The following is a 17709-nucleotide window of genomic DNA, read 5'->3' as shown; positions in this document are numbered from 1 at the left end:
CAACTCATTACTGGCTCATTTAAAACTCTAGTAATTGTTTTTCTAAAATCAACTTAAACTAAATTGTGAAACATTTCAGTGCTGCGTTCTTTTTTAAAAAAATGTTCAGAGCTGACAATATTTTAACTCCAATTAATTTGTTCTACAACTATCCATGAAGCTGCTGCTGCATGCTCAAGATGGTAATGCCAAAGTCTGGAGAACCCCAGTCGCTAGCAGTGCGACAGTAAAACGCTAAACACACTTTTATGACAGTTCGACTCCATTGCATCAATTCAATTCATTTATTAAAGTTGGATAAAAAACATTGGTTCAAGTTACCTAACTTATCTCCATTGAACCTCAACAACCTCTTTATCTCGTTTGTTTAGTTGAACTTTCGTATTATTCTTGTCTAGACGATTTTTCTACACCATTCTTTTCGTGCACAAAGAAGAAGTTTTGTATTTTCTAAGATTCATTTGGGCCTTCTTGCCATGACAATCAAACAAATCATTAGACAAAAGACATTTTTTGGAAAGCGCAACAGCACCATGGCAACAGTAGCGACATGTGCGACACTAGCGGGGATTTTGGTAACCAAACCAGTAAAGATACAGGGAGTGTCTGGCCTTGCTTTTTAAGACTGGGCACAAAAAAAAACACTGTTGACATCGCTGCAGAACATCAACAGAACAACGCCACCTCGAAACCAGTCAGTTGTGTGTATCGAGATTCTGGCAGTCGTACACAGTTTTTCCTTTTCCTAGCTGCGAAAAAGCGATCGCTTTTCGCGAAATTCTTTCTATTTGATTGCAATCTCTCCGTGTCATTTAGACAAGCCTTTTTTTTTTAGTTTGAAAAAATAGCCACGTTTTTCTGTCTCCAAAGCAAGAACCCTTTTTGGTTTGTTGTCGAATTCACTAGGGATAATAGGAAAAATGGCCAGTCTCCGTCTACTTGCTGAGGATGGACCCGTTTTGGGTGGTAAGTGGAAAAATGCATAAAGTGTGGAATTCCTTTGGATTTATCTCGTTGTGTATCGCTTGAATGTCCCTTTCGTAATACCGACGTACAGACTCATCCTGCGAGTCTTTTGTTTCTTTGTTGTATTGATAGCCAAGGCTGTCACGTATCATGTTTTAATACGCACTAGCGAGTGACGGGGGCCTTAACAATATGAACTCGTTTGGATGCCAAATGCGTATTCTTCTTTTTGCTGATTTTGACGTAATAAAAAGGATAGAGGGAAAGTACTAGTTTTCGAAGGCTCTTTGACGCGACAGTTTATTTTTAGGCTTCGATGTCAGTGAACCGTTGGCATCTAACGAACGCATTACATTCGTCTATCTTTAAACTTGGAGATGTAAAAACCTGTGGGCAAAGGTTGTCAAAGACAAACAAACTCCTTTTCCCCCGTAATAAGTGACACACGGTTATGGCCTTGAGTTTTACGTAAGGCGTCTGACGTCTATCATGCCCTTGTGAGAAGTAGAATGAAAGGAGGAATATATTGTCCACTTCCTAGTAGCGTAGTAGAAATTACGCCTATTGCAGCAGCGTATCGTGCGTAATTAATATTCCGCTTTTGTGTTCTTGTTTTTCTCTGAAATCTTTGAAATGATCAAGAAAATGTTGTAGAGTCATGGGTCGAAGTATCAGAGCAACCCATCAGTCCAACTGCGGAGCGTCCGACTCATCTTCCGCATGGTCCTGATGATTATCTGAGATTGCTGAGAGAAGCCCAACGTGATAGTAATCAGTCTTCAGCTTTGGTCTCCTTGGCTTCCACCCGAAAAAATTCGCCGCACAGCTCGTAAGTAGTAAAACAAAAACCAACTGATGAATCCTAACCGTTTGATTCCGCGTGTTTTGAATCGATCAATATTTTTACTGACTCATGCAATGCCAAAGACCCAAGTCGCCTCCAAATAGTCCCAACACTGAACCAGCCGGCGAAGGAGAAGAATTGAAGGGATTCTACATCAACTACTGCACCAAGGTATTGTCACCCATTCTGAAATAATGGAATTGTATTTGTTTTCAAGTATTGGCGAATATACACCTTTATAAAAAAAAGTATTGCATCTTTCGTTTAGGAAGGAACAAGTCTTGAAAATGACACCGATTGGGTTTGGGACTGGTCTAGTCGTCCTGAGCAACAAGCACCCAAGTGAGTCGATATTTCTTCCGGATATTGTCTTAAAGATTTCATAATATTTTTCTTTCTGTTGCTGCTAGAGAGTGGAAGTTTATGCACCCGGAAGGACGTCTCCCGATAAAGAAGCCGTACGGTTACAGCATTCGTTTCGCTAAAGTCGGAGGCACAAGTGTTTTTTCCCGGCAAGTCTTATACACGATGGTAATCACAAACTTGGTGACACTTCTACTTGGCACTGGCATTGGGTAATTCATTAATTACAAGTGCAGATGACCTGAATACTTAATGTTTTTTTTTCCTTATGTTGCGCAATTTCAGATTCTGGCTAAGTCGGCGTAGTAACGACGTTTTACTGAACCTGGACTAAAGCCACAGAGTCTCTACCAGTCTCTCCTTGGTAACGGATGCCCTGAAAGCGAAATGATATACATGTACAGCTGATGTCCATTTTAAGCTTAGATAAAGGCTTGGCTGTGAAGAAACATTTTTTCTTTAAGCATCTATAACTTTTTTCACTTACAAAATTTTCTCCACATTTGGTCTTTCTGGCACCCTTATGCCTATAATTGTCAATCGATCTAAGATTTCTTCGTTTCTTTTTTAAATATTCGAGAAAAAGCTTCCATTGATTTCTGGTTTTGTGTGCGGAATTATTGTAGAAGGGTCGGAAGCAAAAAATTTGTTTGAAAAAAACTGGGTTTTTCGGATATCGCGTAAAACTAAGCAATCATCTTTTTCCGAGTGTCACTGTTTCGTCCCTATTCACAGTTTATGTTAAACAATACAATTGCGTCATATTCATACATTGTCAGTTCAATTATTTCTTGAACTAAAGTAATTCATCGCAACAAACATTTAAAACGTCCACGGCATATTTATTCAATCATCGTCAAATTTTATATCGGAAAGCATGGCAAAATCGAATTGGGGAACCTCGAGGGGTGCGAGTGTGGGCAGTTCTGTCTCCAAGTCGCTCGATCCTTTTTCCGTTTCAGGCGAAATCGACTGAGATGATTGTGCAAACTCATCGATGGGTTCGATGGTTTCTAATTGTAAGTCTGTGGTTGTATCTGATTCGCGGCTAAACTGAAACAGCTGCTCAAGCTGCTGTCTCATTTTTTGAAGGCACTCAATCACCTGGTTGAGGTGTGGGTCCATACTTGTGCATGTATCGGCATGTAGGTGCAAGGCTGCATCAGCATCTGACAAAGTTCTTTTTCAAAACTTTAAACATTAGACACATTCCTTTCCACTCATAAAAGCACTATAACTTACCTCATTATTTCCATTTGTGTGATTTTGAGCTGCTGATGTGTTTCATGTTGACTTTCCACTGAGCATGAAACTGACCCTAATTTGCCACCTGAGCTATTCATTTTCCTTTTATACTTTTCTAGTTGGGCAATTTTGGATTGTAAAAGCCAAACTTGACGAATATGATATTCTTTTTGACAGAGCAGTGACTGTTGAACAGCAGTTAAATCACTTAAAGTCATTGCACATGTTAGTAGTGTGGAAGCCTTTTCGTGGCATTCGATTGCAGCATCAAGCTTTCCTTGGCGAATTAGTTGTTCTGCTTTTCTTGTCTCATAATGTGCCTTTAAAAGTTAAGGATTATGACCCAGCAAACTATATGTGTTTGATTAGACTTACTTGGTTTAAGCTCGAATCTTCCATATCAGCTGCTGCATCTTGTTTTGTCCCATACAAAATCAATTCTCTGGGTATCTTCCAAACAAGTTATCCACTCCAAAAGCTTATTGTTTGAATGAAAAAAAACCGAATAATTTATTAAGAATTGGTAACGATAATTTGTCTTTATCCTGATACCTTTTATCTGGAAAACTTTAGGTTGATGTCAAAACAACTCAGTTGTGTCACATCAGCATTGTTTTTGGCCAAGGGTAAGAAACTGGAAATGTGCACAACAGATGGCGAAAGGCTTGTTTACCCATGCGTCTGCGTCTGTTTCTTTTTAATCACATTTTTACATCCTGCTTGATGTTTCATATCGTTCCATTCTCTGAAACCCCAAAGATGAACGCAACACAATAATATTACGTAATGAATTTCTTAAGCATTCAAGTCACGTGAGTCGGACATTCTATTAGTTTAGCAGATTGCATCACAGTGAAACACATTTGGTGCTGGTTGAAGACATCTAGTTTCCAACAATTTTATCATCTGTGCTCGAGTTCAATTGCTAATCATCTTCAAGAAATCATCACAGACTACTCTATGATCAAGATGATTGCCAAATCCCTAATATGCACAGGTTAGTGTACATAACTTACATTTTGTGTCACTTTTTTTGTGTTGAATGACTTCTGGCACTTTATTTAGCAAGTTTCAATAACTAGGAGATAAAAACATGTATTTCTCTACATGTTTAGGTAAGAAGTTGAAATTGTTTTTTTAAAGATTGTGGGTAAAATAGTTAAGTTTAAAAAGAAAACATCCATCATTGGAAATGTGTTTAGAATATAATCATGAAGAAGGAAGTGCATGCTAATAGAAATATAGGAGAGTCATTTTTTATCTCAAGGTCTGTTAGGCCTGTTGTATGGATCCTATAATCATGTAAAATTGAGTTCATAAATTCTAAATACTATAATTTCAGGGTTATAGTTTAAGTTGAATACTTACTTCAAATTCCAACCTCTGGATTCCAATTTGATAGATAACTATCCCTTCACTTCCCATATCGTTGACCTTAAACATCCCACAATTGTATAATTAACACTCAATAGCAGAATTTATTATTATCGATTCTTACTTCTGTGGTTAGGAACTGCGTCCTAGTGGCTTCCACCGGCTTATTGATACTATCTTTCCAGGCACATTCCTCCTCTAATTCTTGCGAAGCCTGTCGAGTAAGTGCGAGGTTAATCAAATTTCATTTCGAGCTTATACGTAAGAAAAGCCTTAGTACATACATTTCTAATAGCTCTTTCAATTTTAGTCAAAGTGGCAAGCGTTGCCTGATCGTTAGATCCCGCCTGAAAAGAAAACGCGTTAATTTACATTTCCTTCGTTGAAGCTAATAAGTTCCTACTGGTTTTGGGACATTGGCGATTTTTTGACGAAACTTTTTGGTGAGTTGCTCCACTGAATTTTTACAGTTGAGATTTGTAGTCTGGAAACGGGATAAATCTTGTTCCGGAGTAACTTCGCGTTTTTCCCTTCTCGCCTCATTAAACAATTTCTTTACTTCGTTTAATCCCGGAATGATTCCGTATGTTATGGCCACCGTTTCCACCTCATCGTCAGTAAATTCTTCAACTTGTACTGCGTAGCCTAACCTTGGCGTCGCCAATAGAATGACTAATATACTCCAAACCAGCCAAGCGGATTCCATCTTGCGATCCTTAGTAAATCACTATTGCCCTTAAGTACGACAGCTAGAAAATTAAATTACCAATAACGAACGGTTCTGATTAAACTGTAAAAACCTGTAATACAGAAAACAATTTTTACCTACAAACAGTTTGCGTGCCACGGTCTCTACCCCAACAGCTTGTGTCTTGTATTGTGAGATTTATTTTAAGGTTTCCTCTTCAACTGGTACTCTGAAAGGGTTGTAGGCGGTTTGGGTGCGTTATTCGAGAGTGCAACCACCAGTTACGTGACTAGTTGAAAGATTTTTTCTTTAGCCATACGATCTGTTAGTTTGTGCGTGATTTTTCTTCGCTTTTCATCGAATTGTAATTATATCCGATCCCTCGATGTAACACGTCACAGATGATGAGTAATCTCTTTTATGACATATTTCACATTTCCGAGATTCTTTGGAAACGAATTATTTTGAGTGAAGTGATAGCAATCAGACTTATCGTCATCGTCAACGAAAAAACTCTTGATGGTTCTGATCATAAGTGAGCAGAATAAGTGGGTTACATAAAATTATGCTTTATTTCAGCGATGGCCCGTCAATGGTTTACATAATCTTTACCATCATTATTATGTATATTTTTGATCAGTATTCAATTCCCTAACTGTTTTGAGAACAGCGAATTGGCGTATTTGTTAGGGAATGCCGTATATTTTGTAAAGCTATATAGTGTATTTCCTTGGCTAGAATGAAACTGGTAAGCTATTTGTGGATTAGATTGGAGAAATTAATTTGGGAAAATTTTTGTTCCGTGCAATAAAAGAAGCTAAAAATAAGGAAGAATGTGGTAACAATAAAAGCAATCGATTATCGTAATACCAGGCTGTTTCTGTTGTATTACATTTTCCAACATCAGGCTGTACCGTACATTTATCTATAAATTAAACACGTTTAAAAAATGTCAAATAACCTATATTTGTCGTGCGATTATCTACCTCGCCAATTATTTTGTTGTTCCTGTACCCAGCCGTCATAAGATGGACCATTTAATCGACGCCTGCTTTCGAGAGGGTCATCAAAAATGGTCAACTTGTAAACCTCTCGATTTTTATACCACTCGCTGTACGGGACTGTTGTGCTGTTTTGGCTTACAGTTTTCATCACAAAAAGCAATAAAAGGCCAAGGGTAACAATACCCGACAATACCATTTGCTCTAGTAGATTTCGAGTAATCCATCCTCAATTCCTAGTGTTTTAAGATCTCTAGCGGGTACCGTAAACAAATTAAAATCGATAGATTATGAAGGTGTAAATCAAGAGAAAGTATATGGACATTATTTTTTCTGTACTTACAAGTTCTTGGTGTTCACGTGTTTTCTGTTAAACAGCTTATGACTGTTTGTATCATGACATACATATAATTTCATATTTGTCAAAAATTTTACTAAAAAAAAGTTGTGGGTGGTTTAATGAAGATATTCGAGAAGATCAGCCACCCCATTAACTACGTGACATTTAAAAATATTTTTTGACTAGCTAAATATGATGCGTCAGATTTGACGTGATTTTCTTATGATTGGCTCGAAACAGTCACAGGATAGCGCACTAACTATACTTGTTCATCCGATAATTAAATTAATGCTCAAGTAAAAAAAATATTTCTTTTCACGTCAAAGCTTTTTTAAAATCTAGTTATAAATACCTAAACGTTATCGAAATTTTTTCAACGTATTTCATAAACATTTGTACGTTACCCTGGCCCCTGGGTAGAAGAAATAGTTTCAGCTTAATTACTTCAGTAATGACACTTCCCATTCATTTAGAAACTGATATGTAGATCATTAAAGCTGAGGTTCCTAGGCAGCTGTTGCAAATTTCTAGACTTTTTGCTTCTTCTTTTCCCGTTGTTCCGCTCTACTGGATCATTACTCATTAGCAGCAAGAGTAGCTCTGTAGAATTATTTCTTTAGACTTGATCATACACTGCTAGATGACAGCTGGCAACTGCAACAGGTTTATGAGTCCAAAGCCGCTAAAACAGTTTTTCCTTTCGAACTAAATTCGTTTGCTGATTTGATGAAAAATTGTAGGCTTTGCGGTATTCGTTAAATTTGTGAAAGTACACCAGCAGTCCGACTGTGCTTTCTTTTGATTCGCTGAGAAAATTTTAGCTTTCTAATCTCCTAGTAAAATATATACTTTCTCACACATTTCACGATACCTATTCCACTTTCTTGAAGTAGCGTACAATTAAAGTATCTAATTATTGATCAGGATACGTAAATAAGAAACTTTTATAGGTTGAAATCAAATTGGCCGAAATAATCGTATCTTCTACTAAAAATCCTGTCATTCTTTGAATTTCTAATACTACTACAAATTTCACAATTCGAGAGGAATTTTTCAAGTACTTGTTAATTGTTTTTTTTCCTCATAAAAACCGCTAAAAGCGAATTCGGAATGCGGCAGTACGGCAATGTCCAATGTGGCAAAGTAGTTGTTGAGAGTGGGCGTGACCCAAATCTTGATATCCAAGAAACGATTTCTGACACCAAAAGAGTGATATTTTTTTCAATCTTATTGAATGCTGAAACTCAATACAAGTGACTCATCAATGTGTACAGATTCCTAGATTTCACCAAAGAAAGTCCTCCTCCTCTTCCTAACAATTTTGCTGGAACTTCAGTGTTGCCTGCAAATCACAACAGCATGCACCGTCTTTGTTTATAGACGCATTTCATCGATCGTGTGTCGCGTAGGTGTCCTATATTCCTTCTGCTGTATACAGTTTATTTATAGATTTTTGGAAATGAAATTTATATTTATATATTTTTTTTGCAGTTTGAAATGGAGGAGGAAGGAAATGGACTATTGACTACTCAAAAAATGTATGAAATCTGCCAGACTTGTAATAACCAGAAGAAGAAAACTGAAAATCAACTTGGCAATCAGGAATCGTTTGAATCAGGCACTGTCCAAGGCCAAACATTTAGTAAAGAAAAAGTTAAAGCAAGTTTAACAAATCCGTTTAGCAACAAGTTGCACAATTTCAAACAAATCTTTGAAAGCACCAAGAACAATTCTACAAGCACAGAATGCTTTGAGAAAAAAGGACTCTTGCAGAGGATGCACAGCCTCTCTCTACTCAAGTCAAAGGAAAAAATCACAGATCCAGTTAGTCAAATTATCGAAGTGTGCCAGTGTGATAATGGAATGACTGAAAATATTGATACAAGATTTCACACCTGGCCTGAAAGAGGCAGGGACAAAGTCAAGAGTCCGAAGAAGACATCAGTGGAAACTCACAAAGAAGTTGATGATGGTATTTCTGATGATGTTTTTCAGGAAGAATTGCCTGTTGTACATGATCCTTATAGTAAACAAATAAGAGTTGTACAAGCTGAAGTGCTGAAGGATGAACAGCTATTCAAGAAAGAGATGGGGCATAGACGACAACCAAGCTTGCTTAGTAATGTAAGCAGCACAGGAAGTGAAGTCCATTTGCCACTGATGCCATTGAACAGTAACCCTCACTCTCACACCAGTTTGTCGAGTTTGAGTAACTATAGTTCATCCACAGACTTTACTGAACACACAAATTCTTTGGAACGTTCCTGCGAACCTCCTCGATTCGGGCTAGCTTCGTTTTGGACACGTGCGTTCACTCGCAAAACAGACAACGATCATTCAGCTGCATCATGGAAACTTTTCAGTCGAACTAGTTTTTTTCAAAAATCTCGAAGTGGGCAAAGTAGTTGCAGCAGTCTCAACAGTAGTAGTAGCCCGACCTTGAACCCACGAAGCATCGGCTCTACTGGTCTAATATTGCATAGTCGCCCTTCTTTCCTGCCGGCAAAGTGCCCAGAAGAAGAGCTTCATCATCAGATCTTACATCACAAGCTCTTGGAAGAATCTCAACGTAGAGAGCAAACCAAACTTCAAGTATGAATACGCTTTTCCTTTTTTTTAACCTATTTCAGTCCATATTTTTACTAATGTATTACTGGCTTTTTAGGAAAAGGAAAAACGAATTGAAGAGCTGTGTAAACAAGAAGAGCAAGTTGCTGCTGCCACAAAAATCTGGACATCAGAAATCCTTCCACAATGGGAGATAACACGCAAATTGCGTAAAACTCGTGACCTTTGGTGGCAAGGATTGCCTCCTTCTGTACGTGGTCAGGTGTGGAAACTCTCCATTGGAAATGACCTTAACGTTACTCCTGAGTTATTCGCGTTGTGTCTTGAACGAGCCAAAGAGAAGTTGATCAACTGCGACGGTGTGGGCCTAGAGAGCAGCGTTGAAGGGATCAAGTTAGATCTTTCCAGGACATTCCCTCATTTGGGAATTTTTCAGAAAGGGGGACCTTATCACAACGTTCTTGGTGATCTGCTGAGCGCCTACGTTTGTTTCCGACCAGATATCGGTTACGTCCAAGTATGTCATTATATACGGGTTGATTGCTATTTGTTCTTTACTGACATACTTTTGTTTGTTTTTAGGGCATGTCTTTTCTAGCCGCGACGCTCTTGCTCAATCTGGAAGTTTCAGATGCCTTTATCAGTTTCTCCAACCTCCTCAACCGCCCTCTTCTCCATGCTTTCTTCCGCCTCGATCACGCAAAGATGGCGGACTTCTATGCCGGCTTTGAAGCTCTGCTCAAATCTCAGCTTCCCAAAGTCTATTCGCACTTTCTGGCGTTGAATCTCACACCAGATCTGTATCTTCAGGAATGGATCTATACTCTATATTCTCGTTCATTGCCTCTTGATCTTGCTTCAAGAGTATGGGATGTTTACTGTAGAGATGGGGACGATTTGATATTTCGAATTGCAATAGGTACCATTCTTATCTTGAATAATCAACTATCCTGCTCGACTTTAACGTGATTTCTTGATACAGGTATATTGAAATTGTACGAGTCTACTTTACTAGAATCGGACTTTATCCATTCCGCTCAGTTGCTGACCAATCTACCTGAAGACATTGACGGGATCAAGCTTTTCAAAATCGTCGAACAAATTGGCGCTTACCAAGAGAAATCTCGTTTTACACAAATGTTAACTCATCACTTTAAAGTGAAAGGTCATACGTAAAATTCAACAAACATCACAACCTCAAGAGATTGGTATTGCGGAGCTTGTACTCATTCGTGTCTTCCGTCAAATACTCTGAGACTGAATATTGATGTGTATATCCAATAAGTGTAAATTGTTCATTATGTAAAGCCTGTTATTTTTGAAGAATGTTTATGTATCTATTCGCTTGTATTTTTAATGCACTATCGGTGCATATATGCGATCATGTTGATGTTGGTAACGATCAGTATGATTGGGATTTTGTTTTAGACAGCACCTGTCTGTATAGGCCACACAATTCTGGCTGGGCACATTGTAAAGCAGGACAAAACTTTCTGTCCAATCTATTTACTTAATACATGAATTCCATCGATTACTGAAACTTCACATTATTTATAGGTCGTTATAGATTACAGAACCTAAGTAAAGTTAAATTTCAGTACAAAGAATCGTCACTTATTTGTTTCGAATTTTAGGAAGAATGCAAACTAGATAACGAAAGTTTAAGTGGAAATAGCATCAATAAAATAAAATACGTAGTTTTCTGGTGAAGATACTACAGTCTTTATAAAATAGTTTTAAATGAGCAAAATTATGTAACGCGTACGTTCATAATAAATAGTAATTTTAATACGATAAAAAAAAACTACTACTTGTTTGTATTGCGCGGGTAATCGAGGCCAAACGCGATACCCGATACTTGATAAACGTTGTGACCCAAGAGTCGATATATCGCGAACTGGCAACAATTGGGATCTGACAGTCATATGATCGAGAGAACCCGTGACTTTCATCAGAGGGAAGAGTAGAACTTCTAGACTGACACTGAGTTCTCTTCGGTCACTGTTAAAGTTCAGTACTTGATTTCCGTATTTTCCAACAAATTTCGGAGAGCAAACGAAACTGAAAATGGCGCATAAGACAGGCACTTTAAATGAAGCTCAAGCTCGACTTGAACATAAAATGGCTGTAAATCGCGATTACATTTTCCAGCCTCGAATGTGTAAGTATTTTGACACTTTGTTATCTTTGCCATTAGTTGGTACTCCAAGAACAATCTCTAGTAGTAAAATTGTATTTCAATTACAGCCTATAGGACTGTGTCTGGTGTAAATGGTCCTCTGGTCATTTTGGATGATGTGAAGTTCCCTAAGTATGCTGAAATTGTAAATCTTCGTCTTCATGATGGCACCATTAGGTCCGGACAGGTGTTGGAAGTTAGTGGAAGCAAAGCTGTTGTTCAAGTAAGTTGACTACTTCAATATTATAGTAGATTGTATATTAAAAATGCCCTTTTAAAGGTCTTTGAGGGAACTTCTGGCATTGATGCCAAAAATACAGTGTGCGAGTTTACTGGAGACATTTTGAAGTCTCCAGTGTCTGAAGATATGCTTGGTCGTGTCTTCAATGGATCTGGTAAACCTATTGACAAAGGTCCAACTGTCTTGGCTGAAGACTTTTTAGATATTCAAGGTAAGGTTATTTCCATGTATATGCTGTAAAAATATATTGTTAATTTTGAGTGTGTATGCAGGTCAGCCAATCAATCCTCATTCACGTATCTACCCTGAGGAGATGATTCAGACAGGTATTTCTGCTATCGATATCATGAACTCTATTGCTCGTGGTCAAAAAATTCCAATCTTCTCGGCTGCTGGTCTCCCTCACAACGAGGTCTTGTAAAAGTTTCATAAAGCCATAATTAACTTTAAGTTAACTCGATTACTCTATATGTGGATCTAGATTGCCGCTCAAATCTGTCGTCAAGGTGGCTTGGTTAAAGTCCCCGGTAAATCGGTTCTTGATGATCATGATGATAACTTTGCCATTGTTTTCGCCGCTATGGGTGTTAACATGGAGACGGCCCGCTTCTTCAAGCAAGATTTCGAAGAGAATGGCTCAATGGAAAATGTTTGCCTGTTCTTGAACTTGGCAAACGATCCGACCATTGAGCGCATTATTACTCCCCGCCTTGCATTGACTGCTGCTGAGTTCTTGGCCTACCAGTGCGAGAAACATGTCTTGGTTATTTTGACAGACATGTCATCATATGCCGAAGCTTTGCGTGAAGTTTCAGCCGCTCGAGAGGAAGTCCCTGGTCGACGTGGTTTCCCCGGTTACATGTACACCGATTTGGCCACAATTTACGAACGAGCTGGGCGTGTAGAAGGGCGCAATGGATCCATTACCCAAATTCCCATTTTGACTATGCCCAACGATGGTAATATCTTTTTACAATGTTCAAAGAAGTGTTTTTTCTTTGCAATAACCTATTTTCTTTGTTCTTTTCACTTATAGATATCACTCACCCTATTCCCGATTTGACTGGTTACATTACTGAGGGTCAAATTTACGTCGATCGTCAGTTGCACAACAGACAAATCTATCCTCCTATCAACGTACTTCCATCTCTTTCTCGTTTGATGAAGTCTGCTATCGGTGAAGGCATGACCCGTAAAGATCACTCCGATGTTTCCAATCAACTGGTATTAAATACTTGAGTGTGAATTTTCTAATTAATTTTTCTAACGACAATTATTTTTATTTAGTATGCCTGTTATGCCATTGGTAAAGATGTCCAGGCCATGAAAGCAGTTGTTGGTGAAGAAGCTCTTACTCCCGACGATTTGTTGTACCTCGAGTTTTTGACTAAATTCGAAAAGAACTTTATCGCGCAAGGAAATTACGAAAATCGTACTGTCTTTGAGTCTCTGGATATTGGCTGGCAGTTACTGCGTATCTTCCCTAAGGAGATGCTTAAACGTATTCCCGCTAGTGTTTTGGCTGAGTTTTATCCGCGTGATGCGCGCCAAGGCAAATAAGGACACTATAAATCGAGTTGGTATCCCATACGGTTGATTAGATAATAATTCCCTTTCCGCATTTGCGTCCTTTCAATAATTCCATTCTTTTTATTGTGTTGATTGGTGGGAATTTCCTTTGAGTAGCGAACAATTTCGTGTTCAGTTCTAGTATCGAGATGGACTTGTTGCCAATGTGAAATCTGGATGTGCTCTGAAAATTGTGTCCTGTTTATTATTTTTTTTTTTTTTTTGTTAAATACATTTAATGTCTATCCATATTTAAAATGATCACTTTTCTATGGCTACCAAATATTTCTAACTTGCAACATTGATGATTGGTGATTGAAATTTATTGGCATGTAACTAAATATCCTTCCAGAACAATCCCTTACCATTCTTCCATGGACTTCATCCGTTGGTAGAAGCCGACGAGGGATTACTGAATTCCCAAAACTAATAAATTATGTTAGTTAGTTTCGTACCCAATCCGGAACTAACCGCAGAATTTGGGCGATAAAAGATTGCGTATTATTATTCTCATTTTGTTTCATGGTTTAAAATTGTAGTTTTTAAATATGTAGTCAAAGGAAGGATTTCGTTATTTGAAGTCGGTAAGATTTTGTAACTTGTGAGGGAATTTTGTGTGGGCATCTATGATGATGGAAAAGACTCGAAAGATCGAGCTTGTATATCTTTCCGCCAACACCTCTTCTTGTCAGATTTGAAATACTGCCAAATGTTAAGTCTTCTTTCTTGAAAATAGATGGCGTTTTGTTATTTAGTTTTCTACGGCATGTAGACACTAGAACGTATTACCACTAGAACTTTAAGAATCCGACACTAGAACGCGACACTAGAACTACAACTTTTTTAACGCGTCACTAGAACGCGCCACTAGAACTTCAAGATTTTAGGGCCGACACTAGAACTTATCAACCCCGACACTAGAACGCGACGCTAGAACGGCGACACTAGAACGGCAACAGGGCCGACACTAGAACGGCGACACTAGAACGGCGACACTAGAACGGCAGCAGGGCCGACACTAGAACGGCGACACTAGAACGCGACACTAGAACGGCGACACTAGAACGGCAACAGGGCCGACACTAGAACGGCAGCAGGGCCGACACTAAAACGGCAGCAGGGCCGACACTAGAACGGCACCAGGGCCGACACTAGAACGGCAGCAGGGCCGACACTAGAACGGCGACATTAGAACGCGACGCCAGAACGGCGACACTAGAACGGCAACAGGGCCGACACTAGAACGGCGACACTAGAACGGCAACAGGGCCGACACTAGAACGGCGACGCTAGAACGGCAGTAATTTCAGGGCCGACACTAGAACGGCGATAATATTAACGGCGTCACTAGAAAAACGTCACCCTAAAAGAGGATGTTGCGATCGGTTGTAATTCTAAACAGAGGTAAATTTACAAAAAGAATCCAAGATCGGATGAAATAAAAACAAAAAAAATCATCTTTCTTGAATGTGGATTAAGTAACATCAGCAGTTTTTTTTTTTTACTCTTTTGATTTTATTTAGGCCACCTTCACAATACACATCATCGTTTTTGTTGGGCAAAGTAACAGGATTAATAAAATAGAATGAAAAAGAATTTTCGATTGTGCATAATTGTTTCTCAGTAAATGGTCTTGTGTAGAATTGCTTTATAGCATAGTTGAGAAAATGTCCGAGATACTTCGGTGCCCATTAAACTCGATTCCGGAAGCAATCATTATTTTCACTGGACTTTTGTCCACAGCTTTCCTAGGGAGGCTTTTAAAAGCGCGTGAATGGCTTGGAATGTTAACCGTCATCATGGGTCTGAGTGTGGTGGGCGCTTCCGATTTTATCTTTGGCTCTGGTAGCAGCAACAACTCAATCCACAGCATTATCACTGGTGATCTGCTGATTGTTATGGCGCAAATCGTTACAGCCAGCCAAATGGTATGGGAAGAGAAATTTGTTACCAAACACAATGTGCCAGCGTTGCAGGCCGTCGGCTGGGATTTTTGGCTTTGTAACCCTGTCCCTCTTGCTTATTCTTATGTATTTCCTTCGTGTGGGACCTCCATTTATCTCTAATCCTCGTATGGTCCTTGAAGATGCTTTGGATGGTTTCATCCAAATGCGTAATAACCCAATGATTATTCTCGCCATGTCAGGTATTTATTTTCTATTGTTTTTCAGCCTTCAATCCCTCATTGTCATTTCTTTCTAGGTACTGTGATAAGTATCGCATTATTTAATTTCGCTGGTGTCAGCGTCACAAAGGAATTGTCAGCGACCACTCGTATGGTTCTGGATTCGGTACGAACGCTTGTTATTTGGAGCGTAAGTCTATCTCTTCAATGGCAACAATTTTATTCGCCTCAGGTATGAATCATATATAAATTAGTTTTATTGATTAAATACTAATCAAAACTTTGTAAAGAAAAATCTAATTAATGTGACGCTTTTATTACAGATTATTGGATTTGCTTTGCTTGTGATGGGCATGGGCTTGTACAATAACATTATCAACGCTTCGATTTGCAAGTGCCGCCGCGGATCGGACTCGGAGCCACTTTTAGGGGTTAATGAAGACCAATCCATCAATGAGGAAGAAGGAAGACGGAAGTGTTATCCACTAGTCTCGCGATATTTTTTTCTCTTCGTCAAAGTTTCTCTATATGCTTTTCTCAATTCATAGCGGTAACTCCTCATATTTTTTTCCTTTTTTATCCCCAAACTTCGGAAAATTTGCAATCGTTTCGTTACTAGTGCAGTCTCGGTCAGCAAAATTAATGCGTATTTTAAAAAAATTAATTGGGACGAGAATTATTTCCTGTTGGTTTCATATCGTGGAACTACCAGATTCTCTTTCATCGTCTGTCTTTCATTAAATGGCGGGTCTTCCTTGATAAAAATTAACAATAGATTATCGTGTGTAGGCGATTGATGTTTATCTTGTTGATTATCTCCTTATAAACAATGACAAAATTAGGAACTACCACGTCGGGTTTATTGTGGAAAAGACTAGACAATACTAATTATACGAATGCACAGATTTTACAACCATCCTAACTGTTGTTACTTTTTGTCCAACGAACACGTCCGATAATCCTTTATAGTTTAGGAAAAGAAGTAGACCGAGTCGAGAACAAGGCGCAAATCAAACATACCGCGTCTAGGCACTTCACTTATAATTTGATTCAATCTGTGTCTTGCAAGTCCTTTGGGCGTGTCATCGTCAACAGCATCGGCACCACTTAAAAAAAAAAGATAAATTTAACAACTGAAGTGTGAGCAATATAGCAAATCTATTATTAAATACCTCGCTCGGACGGCAAACTGTGAGACCAAAAACTTTGAAAGATCTTCCAAAATAGGCTGAGAGTGGAGAGAGACGAATTGTTGTCGGCAGATCTGAAATTTAAAAAAAAAAAAAAAAAATACAGGGGAAAGATGAATAAACAACAAATCTGGAATTCAAGGTTTTTTAAATATCACCTTATTCATTTCTGCCACAGTGCAAGGGTGAGTCCAGAAACAATCGTGAATGGACGCAAAAGTGATGCCTTTTCGTTGGCAATAGAGCGCCGTTAGCATCATGTGGCTCGAGTCCGAGGAGTGAATAAAGTTTGGTGGGAATGCGTTGCGTTGTTTAATCGCATTCGGTCGACTGTCAACATAAACTATTAGAATTTCTGGGAATGATAAAAAAAAAATACCCAATTTACATTGCTTCGTAAGGATTATTGTTGTACGACTACACAACTGGTAACCCAATCGGAGTGATCCATTCGACACTTTCTCCGGCGACGGTTGAAATCAATTTAGCACTTTCAGTAAACCAGTCTTGAATATCTTTAGCCGACGTAAACCTTGTAAACTTTGAAATGTTTTGTCAGCTAAATAAACAGATTCAACTTGAACTTGTTCAGGTGTTAGATTCGGTAGTTCTGTTTAGGCAGAAGCCAATGAAGTTAGTAATTTACCCAAAAATATCAGAATCGTGTACTGTACACCACAAAAATTATGTACCTTTAAGCTGTTTGGCAATTTGTAATCGGGCACCGTATTACCGCGTGACACCGTATACTGTCGTCATTACTGTTTGCTTGATGATCTTTCGATTGATCAGTCCAGCAAGAAGTTGAGCAATTTCAACATTATTCGCAGCATCTTTGGAACGTTCCCTTTCAACCTATATTTAAAAAACAAAACAAAAAATTAATTCTCTGTAAAAAGCAAACAATCGAAAGTATTGTGTACTAGATTGGCCACGTTGCTGTAAACGTCTTGTGGTCTATCAGTCGGTGTTAAATTGACGCTTTCGGCTCCAACTGTATCTCGCCCTAAAGCTGC

The 17709-nt window shown here is 38.6% G+C and overlaps 7 protein-coding genes across 10 annotated transcripts; 4 read left to right on the top strand and 3 right to left on the bottom strand.

Annotated features, from left to right (window-relative positions):
- Nucleotides 1–661: 661 nt before the first annotated feature.
- Nucleotides 662–2943, top strand: LOC124349082 (BCL2/adenovirus E1B 19 kDa protein-interacting protein 3-like). Of its 2 annotated transcripts, none has more exons than XM_046799585.1 (6): nt 662–966; nt 1621–1795; nt 1894–1981; nt 2079–2152; nt 2221–2385; nt 2459–2943. In XM_046799585.1, exons 1-6 carry the CDS (start codon nt 921–923, stop codon nt 2505–2507), a joined length of 597 nt encoding a protein of 198 aa, XP_046655541.1. In that variant the 5' UTR covers nt 662–920; the 3' UTR covers nt 2508–2943. The 2 variants fall into 2 exon arrangements, with proteins under 2 accessions (XP_046655541.1, XP_046655540.1); XM_046799584.1 differs by having other exon boundaries at nt 1609–1795.
- A 51-nt stretch (nt 2944–2994) lies between these two features.
- Nucleotides 2995–4051, bottom strand: LOC124349069 (nuclear receptor-binding factor 2-like). The gene is made up of 4 exons (XM_046799570.1): nt 3971–4051; nt 3794–3896; nt 3416–3738; nt 2995–3353 (listed from the first exon to the last, which is right to left on the bottom strand). Exons 2-4 carry the CDS (start codon nt 3815–3817, stop codon nt 3020–3022), a joined length of 681 nt encoding a protein of 226 aa, XP_046655526.1. The 5' UTR covers nt 3818–3896; nt 3971–4051; the 3' UTR covers nt 2995–3019.
- A 104-nt stretch (nt 4052–4155) lies between these two features.
- Nucleotides 4156–10923, top strand: LOC124348899 (TBC1 domain family member 12-like). Its single transcript, XM_046799288.1, has 6 exons — nt 4156–4415; nt 8096–8226; nt 8313–9413; nt 9487–9906; nt 9972–10308; nt 10372–10923. The coding sequence occupies exons 3-6, from the start codon at nt 8319–8321 to the stop codon at nt 10563–10565; spliced, it is 2046 nt and encodes a 681-aa protein (XP_046655244.1). The 5' UTR covers nt 4156–4415; nt 8096–8226; nt 8313–8318; the 3' UTR covers nt 10566–10923.
- Nucleotides 4496–5781, bottom strand: LOC124349097. Of its 3 annotated transcripts, none has more exons than XM_046799605.1 (6): nt 5618–5781; nt 5196–5541; nt 5077–5139; nt 4917–5006; nt 4787–4852; nt 4496–4710 (listed from the first exon to the last, which is right to left on the bottom strand). In XM_046799605.1, exons 2-6 carry the CDS (start codon nt 5496–5498, stop codon nt 4681–4683), a joined length of 552 nt encoding a protein of 183 aa, XP_046655561.1. In that variant the 5' UTR covers nt 5499–5541; nt 5618–5781; the 3' UTR covers nt 4496–4680. The 3 variants fall into 3 exon arrangements, with proteins under 3 accessions (XP_046655561.1, XP_046655562.1, XP_046655560.1); XM_046799606.1 differs by having other exon boundaries at nt 5622–5781; XM_046799604.1 differs by having other exon boundaries at nt 5196–5781.
- A 392-nt stretch (nt 10924–11315) lies between the features above and the next one.
- On the top strand, nt 11316–13629 carry LOC124348975 (V-type proton ATPase subunit B). The gene is made up of 7 exons (XM_046799406.1): nt 11316–11550; nt 11637–11791; nt 11849–12020; nt 12082–12221; nt 12291–12768; nt 12846–13033; nt 13097–13629. The coding sequence occupies exons 1-7, from the start codon at nt 11457–11459 to the stop codon at nt 13367–13369; spliced, it is 1500 nt and encodes a 499-aa protein (XP_046655362.1). The 5' UTR covers nt 11316–11456; the 3' UTR covers nt 13370–13629.
- Nucleotides 13630–15030: 1401 nt separating this feature from the next.
- On the top strand, nt 15031–16064 carry LOC124349079 (solute carrier family 35 member F6-like). Its single transcript, XM_046799582.1, is given in 3 exon segments — nt 15031–15362; nt 15364–15524; nt 15581–16064. Coding segments are annotated over 3 exon segments (639 nt in total). The 5' UTR covers nt 15031–15045; the 3' UTR covers nt 15742–16064.
- LOC124349133 (DNA-directed RNA polymerase, mitochondrial-like) lies at nt 16011–17056 on the bottom strand. Its single transcript, XM_046799650.1, has 3 exons — nt 16852–17056; nt 16676–16767; nt 16011–16609 (listed from the first exon to the last, which is right to left on the bottom strand). The coding sequence occupies exons 1-3, from the start codon at nt 16951–16953 to the stop codon at nt 16474–16476; spliced, it is 330 nt and encodes a 109-aa protein (XP_046655606.1). The 5' UTR covers nt 16954–17056; the 3' UTR covers nt 16011–16473.
- Nucleotides 17057–17709: the final 653 nt, after the last annotated feature.

The sequence above is a fragment of the Daphnia pulicaria genome, chromosome 7, assembly GCF_021234035.1.
Source record: "Daphnia pulicaria isolate SC F1-1A chromosome 7, SC_F0-13Bv2, whole genome shotgun sequence".
Classification (NCBI taxonomy): domain Eukaryota; kingdom Metazoa; phylum Arthropoda; class Branchiopoda; order Diplostraca; family Daphniidae; genus Daphnia; species Daphnia pulicaria.
This window is presented reverse-complemented; position numbering and strand designations above follow the sequence as displayed.

Coding starts and splice junctions, on each gene's coding strand:
- LOC124349082 (XM_046799584.1), top strand. CDS start 921: ATGGCCAGTCTCCGTCTACTTGCTGAGGATGGACCCGTTTTGGGTG. Junction 967..1,608: donor GGATGGACCCGTTTTGGGTG/GTAAGTGGAAAA, acceptor GAAATGATCAAG/AAAATGTTGTAGAGTCATGG. Junction 2,153..2,220: donor CCTGAGCAACAAGCACCCAA/GTGAGTCGATAT, acceptor TGTTGCTGCTAG/AGAGTGGAAGTTTATGCACC.
- LOC124349069 (XM_046799570.1), bottom strand. CDS start 3,817: ATGGAAGATTCGAGCTTAAACCAA. Junction 3,739..3,793: donor AAGATTCGAGCTTAAACCAA/GTAAGTCTAATC, acceptor TAACTTTTAAAG/GCACATTATGAGACAAGAAA. Junction 3,354..3,415: donor ACACAAATGGAAATAATGAG/GTAAGTTATAGT, acceptor GTTTTGAAAAAG/AACTTTGTCAGATGCTGATG.
- LOC124349097 (XM_046799604.1), bottom strand. CDS start 5,498: ATGGAATCCGCTTGGCTGGTTTGGAGTATATTAGTCATTCTATTGGCG. Junction 5,007..5,076: donor TTGAAAGAGCTATTAGAAAT/GTATGTACTAAG, acceptor CTTACTCGACAG/GCTTCGCAAGAATTAGAGGA. Junction 4,711..4,786: donor TCCAGAGGTTGGAATTTGAA/GTAAGTATTCAA, acceptor ACATGATTATAG/GATCCATACAACAGGCCTAA.
- LOC124348899 (XM_046799288.1), top strand. CDS start 8,319: ATGGAGGAGGAAGGAAATGGACTATTGACTACTCAAAAAATGTATGAA. Junction 9,414..9,486: donor GAGAGCAAACCAAACTTCAA/GTATGAATACGC, acceptor CTGGCTTTTTAG/GAAAAGGAAAAACGAATTGA. Junction 10,309..10,371: donor GATATTTCGAATTGCAATAG/GTACCATTCTTA, acceptor TTCTTGATACAG/GTATATTGAAATTGTACGAG.
- LOC124348975 (XM_046799406.1), top strand. CDS start 11,457: ATGGCGCATAAGACAGGCACTTTAAATGAAGCTCAAGCTCGACTTGAA. Junction 11,792..11,848: donor GAAGCAAAGCTGTTGTTCAA/GTAAGTTGACTA, acceptor GCCCTTTTAAAG/GTCTTTGAGGGAACTTCTGG. Junction 12,769..12,845: donor TTTGACTATGCCCAACGATG/GTAATATCTTTT, acceptor TTTCACTTATAG/ATATCACTCACCCTATTCCC.
- LOC124349133 (XM_046799650.1), bottom strand. CDS start 16,953: ATGATGCTAACGGCGCTCTATTGCCAACGAAAAGGCATCACTTTTGCG. Junction 16,768..16,851: donor CTGTGGCAGAAATGAATAAG/GTGATATTTAAA, acceptor TTTAAATTTCAG/ATCTGCCGACAACAATTCGT. Junction 16,610..16,675: donor CAGTTTGCCGTCCGAGCGAG/GTATTTAATAAT, acceptor TTTTTTTTTAAG/TGGTGCCGATGCTGTTGACG.